Source organism: Pezoporus occidentalis, unplaced genomic scaffold, assembly GCF_034315485.1.
Source record: "Pezoporus occidentalis ecotype Australia unplaced genomic scaffold, CSIRO_AGI_Poc_V1 ctg45, whole genome shotgun sequence".
In the NCBI taxonomy this organism is placed as follows: Eukaryota; Metazoa; Chordata; class Aves; order Psittaciformes; family Psittacidae; genus Pezoporus; species Pezoporus occidentalis.
Window position 1 is genome coordinate 4,764,994 of NW_026915780.1, and position 7,637 is coordinate 4,772,630.

Genomic DNA, 7,637 nt, shown 5'->3' on the forward strand with positions numbered 1-7,637 from the left:
CAACTTTCAATCCATCCCTCCCAAACATCCCTGTAGAGATGGGGGGTTATTATTAGTATTAGTTCTTTTTCCACCACTCAAAGCGATTCGTTCGCAGCGGTTGATGCGGGATCTCCACTAAGTTTAGGTGAGGAGGGGGTGTATTTACCGTGAGAGCAGTCCCGCTTCTTACCGGAGCTCATCACACGGAAGCGGCTCAGGGAGAGCAGGAGCTCGGTGGGTGCCCAAGTTCCGCCTCATCCCGAGGAGGCAGACCTTAAAACCCTCTCTGGAGCAGTGCTGGGGGGTAGGATGGAGTTTGGGGATACTTTTGGGAAGGCTTGAGGAAAACCCCAGCATCACGTTTGTGGGATGCGGGCAGAGAGGAGCATCTCGATCCGGATAGAGGGGAACGAAAGGAAGCCGGGAAGGTCGGCTGCGGGAGGGGAGCGAGGAGCTGGGGTCCCAGGCCCTCAGCCCATCGTCCAGCTCCACCCCACCGCTTCACAGCCTGTGCTCTGCTGTCGATCCCGCGGCGAGAAGGGGAAAAGCTGCTCTCGGGGCTGAGTTTCCTCCTTCCTTTCCTTTTAATTTCCCCTTAATTAAAAATTAAAATCTTCATTAAAAAAGGAAAATAAAGGCTCCAACCCGACCCCCACCAACCCCACTTCCATCAACCTGCCCCTGGGAAATACCCCCCACAGCACCGCGGTGTGCAGGACGCGCCATTTCCCGCACCCGCGCAAGGGCAGCGCCGCGGAGAGGGCCCCGCGCAGGGGCTGGGGGACCTCGCAGTGCCCTTCCTCTGCTGGGGAAGGACCGGGCTGGGCCGGAATCGTTTTCTGGGCACCGACCACAAATAAATGCGTTATTTTTCCTTGCCGTTTGATAACATCGTGCTGCAGCGCTGTAAAAATGGAAAAAGACGGTATTTGCTATTACAACAATATTTTTAATGAGCTGCAAGCGACTTGTCCCAAAGTTAGTATTGCAAACAGAAAAGGCATCACTCTGTTTGCAGGCGACACAGCGAGCAGCGTATTTTGACTCCGAAACTCTGTTTATTTTTCATTTACGACCCATTGCCAGGGTTTTTATCCCAAACGAAAAGAAAACGCAGGGTTATCTTTTCGCAACGCTGAGTTTTATTTTGATTTCTTTGGCCCGAAATCCTGCCCTCGGCACTATCAACACGTCGATTCGAGCCAATCTGCGGGAAGCGGAGCGCGATCCTCTCTCGGGATAAACCTGTCGAGGGGTTTGACGAGAGGGAAGGGCCTAGCCATGGGCTGGGGGCGCACCCCTGGGGGTTGGACACCCTGGGGTGCCTATGGACATCCCTCCCTATGGCAGACCCCCGGGTGAAGGGGGAGAGAAGGGGAAGGGCAACACCGACCCCCTTCGGGAGGGGTTGAGGAAGGGGCGGCCAGAAGCTATGGGAAACCCCCCGGGAGGCGGCCTCCTCCTGGGAAGGGACCCCCCTAACCCATCCGTGCGAGAGAAGGGACCCCCCAACCCACCCTTGTGCCCATTCCCGGAGGCCTGGGATCTCTTGATGGGGGTTACCCAGGCGCGATGCTGGGAAAGGGCCCCCCCATCGAGCCGCTCCCAGTTGGACCGGGACAACCGGGGAGCCTCTGGGGGTGTCCGGTAACCCCCAGTGCCCGGGTTATTCATGCTTTTTATAGTCTATTTTATTTATATATATATTTATTTTCCTCCGAAGCCACACTTAAAAGAAAACTGATAAGGAACGGGTTTTATTGATGATTTTCTTTTCCACCACAACATTGAGTTTATAACAATATAGGCTGTTTTAAAAATAGGACCGATCCCTAACAGAAAGCGAGAAGGGGGCAGAGAGCACAACCGAAAAGGGGAAACAAACGGAAAGAACTGAACGAAAAAGAAAGGAAAGAAACCGACGCCAACCCTTGGGAAGACAGCAAACAATTGTCAGACAACAAGTGAGCAGACACTGAGACAGGGAGAGACAAGAGGTGTCCACTCCTAGCTTCATTTCTGCCTTAGGAAACCCCACGATGGACTTCAGGAGAAAACTGTACATCCTAGCAAATAAATTAAAATTACCCTAAAGTTGATTGTCCTTCACTTAAAGCGCCCAGCTCACCCCATCTCCCTTATTTATCCGCATAAGCTGATGGTTATTCCCATGCCCTCCTCCTCTCTTCCCACTTCCCTTCGCTTTTAATTCCTTTGTATTCTGGTTTTTGCTTTTCAGTTTATTTTGTACAACACGAACGAACGCAATTATACAACGCTAAACCCCCCTTTCCTCACCGTTCAAATAAAAGCAGTGCTTTACGAATCGTCGTACAATATTGCACAGTTCAAAGGTACAAGAACAATAATAATGATAATCATTATACAAAAAGAAAGCAAAAGGTACAGATTTTTACCCCCCAAAAATACCCAAATAACTTTACAAGGAAACAAAAATAAATCAACCGGAAGACTAAAGAAAACAAGAATTCCAAATATCCAAGTCATCGGTAATAAATAAGGGGCGCTCAAACGCGTTCGGGGGCGTTTTAACCGTTCGCTTTGAGGCCGCGTTTCTTTGCTCGTTATCAAGTCCCATGACAGAAACCGAAAGGTACAAAACCTGGGAAAGCAAAACTCGGTGCCGGGGTTTGCTGGAACGAAAAGCCGCGCTCGGTGATGGCTGTGTCGCGACAGGAGCAGGAGCCTGACCAATTTGGAGGCAGGAGGAGAGGTCCGAAAGGAACAGAAATTCACCCTCCCGTGAGCGTTTGGCAAATGCCGAGGAGCTGCCTGGGATCACGATCATTTTTTTTTTTTCCACTATTATTCATTTTTTCCTTTTTTTTTTCCTTATTTTTAAATTTTTTACAAAAATAAAACTAAAGCCACAGAGACCATCGCGGTTTTCGTCCACGTTTACAAAAGGTGTGACAGCTCCAGGGTCCTCTACAAGTTCCCGCTTTCACTTTCCTTATTTTCCACCCTCCCTCCCCTCCCCTTCCAATTTTATTGATTATTTTAGCTTTATTTTCCTCATTTTTCGTGACTTTTCTCCCAGCACCACCGCCGAGGGGTGTCGCGTTGTGTGTGTCCCCTCCCGCACCCTTCTCTTCCCCCCCCTCCCCATCCCGCTCCGCAGCCGCCGGCCGGGTGAACCGCACAAGCGGCTGGAGTACTTACAAGTGGGCCGGTGACTTTGCGAGCCCCTCCGCGCCCCTCCGCGCAGCGGCGGCGGGCGGGCGGGCTCAGACGGGCCGCAGGAGCGGCACGGAGGTGACCACGGGGTGGGAATAGTAGACGGGGTGAGGGAAGGTGAGCAGGGGCTGAGTACCGGGGGCTCCGCCGCCGCCCGCGCTCCCCTCCGCGCCCGAGTTCTCGTGGTAGAGGATGGGGACGCGGACGATGCGCTGCGCGGCGGCGTGGCTGAGGTTGGCCGCCTCCAGCTCGGCCGCAAGTTGCCGTTTCCACTTGTTCCGACGGTTCTGGAACCAAATCTTCACCTGGGTCTCTGTCAGGTGGAGGGAAGCGGCCAGGCCGGCCCGCTCCGAGCTGCTCAAGTAGCGCTTCATGTCGAAGGTGGACTCCAGCTGGAAGACCTGGCTGCGGCTGAACACCGTGCGCGTCTTCTTCTTGCGGCACGGCTTCTTCTCCGGGCTCTCCTCCCTCTTCTTCCAGTCCTCCGCCGTCCCTTCTTTCTTCGCCTCTTCCGAGTCGCTCTCCTCCAGGACGATCTCGTCAGGGCTCTTGGAGTCCAGCTCCTTTTGCTCCCCTTCCGCCTTCAGCAGCGGCTCCGGCGAGTCCCGGTCGGTGCCCGAAGCGGGGGACGAGTCCCTCAGCAGGGATTTCTCCGCGGCTGGAGGGGAAGGACGGGGGAAGGGGAGAGGAATGGGAATAAGGGACACAAAGAGACACCTTCAGCGCCCGGCCCTCGATTCCCGTCGGGGAAAGCGGGTTGAGCCGGCCGGACCCCCGTGCCGCCCCGCCGGAAGGGATGGAGGGGTGGAAAGAGGGGGATCGGTACCTTCCGTGCGGGGCAGGTGGGCTCCGGCCGGCGTCAGGGCGTAAGGGTACCACCAGGTCTGAGCCCGCTCCAGGCAGTGGGCGCTCAGGGCGAAGCGCGGCGCCGGGATCTCGAAGCGGGGAAAAGCGAGGTCTCCCACCTGCGAGAGGGCGAAACCGGCGCCGTCCCCCGCCGCTTTCCCCGGGGGGGCGAACAGCGCCCGCGGCTGCTTGGGGGGAGCTTTGGGGGGGCCGCCGTTGAGCAGGTTCTTGATGTAAAAAGACTCCTTGGGGGGCGGCGGCGGGGCGCTGGGGGGCTCCTGCCCGGTCTCCGGCATCCTCCGGTGCCCGCCCGGCTCCTGCCCGCCGCTGGCCCCGCAGCCCGCGCCCGGCGCGCAGGTGGCGGCTCCCGGGGAGAGGCGCAGCGGGGCGGCGGGGGAGTGCGGCGGCGGGGCCGGCCGGGGGCCCCTCGCATGGGGGGAAGGCAGGGCGGGGGGCCGAGGGGACCCGCGCAGCCCGCGGCACCGGGGGGCTGCTGCGGGCAGGCGGAGAGCCGGGGTCGTCGCTGCCGCCGCCTCCCGCCGCCGCTGCTGCTGCGTCAACCTGGCGCCGGATGCTAATGATGAAATCAAAATGTCATCCAAGTTAAGCGCGGGGAGCACACGGCGATTGGGCACGCACAATGGCAAATGGGATTAGGCGGGGAGGCGGACGGGAGGAGAAGGCTCCGCGCAGCCCCTGCCCGCAGCCACCGCGGCCCCGGGTTCCCCCCCCCCCCCCTCCCCGCCGCTCCCCGCGACGTGCTGCCGTGGCTGGCGGCTGCCAGCGCCCGCCCGTTATTGCCTTTATATAGTCCAATTAGGCGGCAAATGGGGACGGGGCTATTAGCACAAAGGGATCCCGGCTCTGCCCGAAGCACCGCGGGAGCGGCTGGAGGCGAATGGCGCGGACCGCGCCGGTCCGGCCACAAAACCTCCCCTCGCCCCCCGCGCCGCCCCCCGCAACCCTCCCGCCCCGCACCGCCGGTAACAAAAGCCGCCGGCGTCGGGGACCGCGCTCAGCCGGGATGCCCGGCCCTGGCGGCAGCCCGGGCAAGAACGACTTTGCGGGGGGCTGCGGGTCGGGCCTCACCACGGAGCTCCTCCGCCCCACGCCCGCTATCGCAGGACAAGGCCCGGCCGGACACGTCGAGCAGCGGCTTGGGGTTCCAGGGCTCCGGGTCCCGGTCGGACCCGATCCTCCGGTACCGGGGTCCAGCCCCGCCGACGGGCAAAGGGCGCCCCCTGCCGGGCTGCCCCGCGTCCCGGGACGGGCGCGCAGGTAGCGCGGAGCACCGCGCACCGCACAGCGGACCCGGGCGGCGGGGCCGAGTCCCTGCGGGCTGCGGAGGGACCGACGGTAGAGCTGTCACTGCGGCTCTGACAGCGGCGGTGGGAAGGGAACGTCGGTCCCGTTTGGAGAGAGTATGTAATGGAGATGTATGTAATGGAGATCTGCGTCGGGAACGGGAAGGGGAAAAGGAAGGGCAAAGGGAAAGGGGAAACGGAAAGGGAAAGGGGAAACTGAACGGGAAAGGAAAGGGAAAGGGGAAACTGAACGGGAAAGAAAAGGGAAAGGGGAAAGGGAAAGGAATAAGGGAGAGGAAAGAAGGAAAGGAAAGGAAGGGGAAAGGGAAATGGAAAGGGAAAGGGAAAGAGAAAGGGAGGAAAAAGAGGGAAAAAGAGGGAAAAGAGAAAGAAAGAAAAAGAAGAAAGAAAAGAAGAAAAGAGAAAAGAAAAAGAGAAAGAAAGAGAGAAAGAAAGAGAGAAAGAGGGAAGGAAGGAAGGGAGGAAGGGAGGAAGGGAGGAAGGAAGGGAGGAAGGAAGGAAGGAAGGAAGGAAGGAAGGAAGGAAGGAAGGAAGGAAGGAAGGAAGGAAGGAAGGAAGGAAGGAAGGAAGGAAGGAAGGAAGGAAGGAAGGAAGGAAGGAAGGAAGGAAGGAAGGAAGGGAGAGAAAAATAAAAAGAAAGAAAGGAAGAAAGGAAAAGAGGAAAGAAAGCAGGATAAAGTAGGAAAAAGGAAATTGAGAGAAGAGGACAACAGCCTCTCAATTGTGGTGTGCTTCTAAACATGTGAAGTACATGTGAGCTCACGCTGCAAACCCCTCTCCTGTCACACTCAGAGCTACAGACTCAGTGTGTGTATGTGCCTAGACAAGTCTCTATGTTTAAATGGTTTAAAGCCTAGATCAAATATAACAGATTTCTCTTGCAATTCCTTTTTAAAGACCCCCACCTGGCAAGTTGAAATACGACATCTTTTATCTGAATCAAACTTCCCAATGTTAATGCTGACAAAGAGTTCTGCTTCCTCCTGAATGCTTGGGATTATAAACCTAGGGAATATCTACATACGATCATGTGCAATCATGTCATATTTTTCCCTGCAAAAGGGATATTTCATATACCTTCAGTGGACATGATTTTTTTCAGTCCAGAATGATCTTACCTGACCATTTCAAACTGCCAGTGTCATAATGAGGAGCAGTTTAGATAAAAATGGAGGTGCAGAGATGAAAAATCCACATCTTGGGGATGGGGTCACAGCAATTTATAGTTTACAGAAAATTCTGCCCCTGTTAATAGCTGTTTCATTTAAAGGCATCAAGCAAAGTAAAGCTCATCAGGGATTCTTCAAAGAAATGCTCTTTCACTGGAAATACCCTCAACTTGGGTAAAACATACTAAAAATGGGGAAACAAAATAGTTTCTACACAGAAAACAGGCAATAGTCATATAACCGGGGCTCCTGCCTATCACACACTTGGTCTAAAGCTCTATTTCATCTGTTTGCAGCTCTTACATGAAAAGCCAAGGGTGCAAAATTCTTACAGAAGACCCCACTGCATGTTTCCAGTGAAGATTTTGATTTGGATATTAGTCACCAAACTCATTCTGCATTGAAACCCCTGCCCTTTTCCATCGGTCTTTCACTGCTTTGGTAACTGTGAGCTCCTAATCCCTCTGGAGTCTCTCAGGATAAAGACCCACTGATGGTAGAAAGCCAAACAGGGACAAAAAGACCAAACAAGCCTCTGAAGACTAAAGAAATTCCCACTTTGCAATTCTTTATTACAATAAAAATACCCAAGCAATGCTCTAAAAGAGCCTTTCTACATCTTTGTCATTTGAAGCCCATATGTTTTCACATATTAATGTATTTTATTTATGCCCCCCCCCCAGCAATATCCAGACATTAAAGACTGGTATTGACCACCCCCCATGCCCAGTGGTGATGGAGCTGGGTGGATTTTTGCTGCAGTCTTTCTTTATTTCTGTTTGTCGTACCATTCCATTACAAACAGATAATTATTATTTCATTAGTGTTCCAATTCAGAATTAATTGGCTAATTTACACGTGGATCAATTGTATAAATGTGATGTTTGCGATATGATTTAAAGTAATTGTTTATTTTCAGGTTTTGGCTTGCATTGTATTGCAAAGTGATTTATCTCCTTATTTATCCTGTCTCAACACTGTCTCTTCTTTTTCATTATTTTCCTAAGGAGCTGTGCTCTTGCTAAGCTGAAACATGAACCTGTACTGCGTGATTCTGAGGTGCTGCACGCATATTAGCTCCAAAATGCCAAAGTACCTTACAGCCTGCTATGTTACA

At 54.2% G+C, this 7,637-nt stretch overlaps 1 protein-coding gene across 1 annotated transcript; it reads right to left on the minus strand.

Annotated features, from left to right (window-relative positions):
- Window positions 1–1,723: 1,723 nt before the first annotated feature.
- Window positions 1,724–4,545, minus strand: HMX3 (H6 family homeobox 3). Its single transcript, XM_062635087.1, has 2 exons — window positions 4,007–4,545; window positions 1,724–3,838 (listed from the first exon to the last, which is right to left on the minus strand). The coding sequence occupies exons 1-2, from the start codon at window positions 4,320–4,322 to the stop codon at window positions 3,231–3,233; spliced, it is 924 nt and encodes a 307-aa protein (XP_062491071.1). The 5' UTR covers window positions 4,323–4,545; the 3' UTR covers window positions 1,724–3,230.
- Between the last annotated feature and the right edge of the window lie 3,092 nt (window positions 4,546–7,637).

What these genes read in the sequence shown, in the direction of transcription:
- HMX3 (XM_062635087.1), bottom strand. Translation starts at nt 4,322, where the DNA reads ATGCCGGAGACCGGGCAGGAGCCCCCCAGCGCCCCGCCGCCGCCCCCC. An exon ending in CCACCTGCCCCGCACGGAAG is followed by an intron (nt 3,839 to 4,006) that starts GTACCGATCCCC and finishes CTTCCCCTCCAG; the next exon opens with CCGCGGAGAAATCCCTGCTG.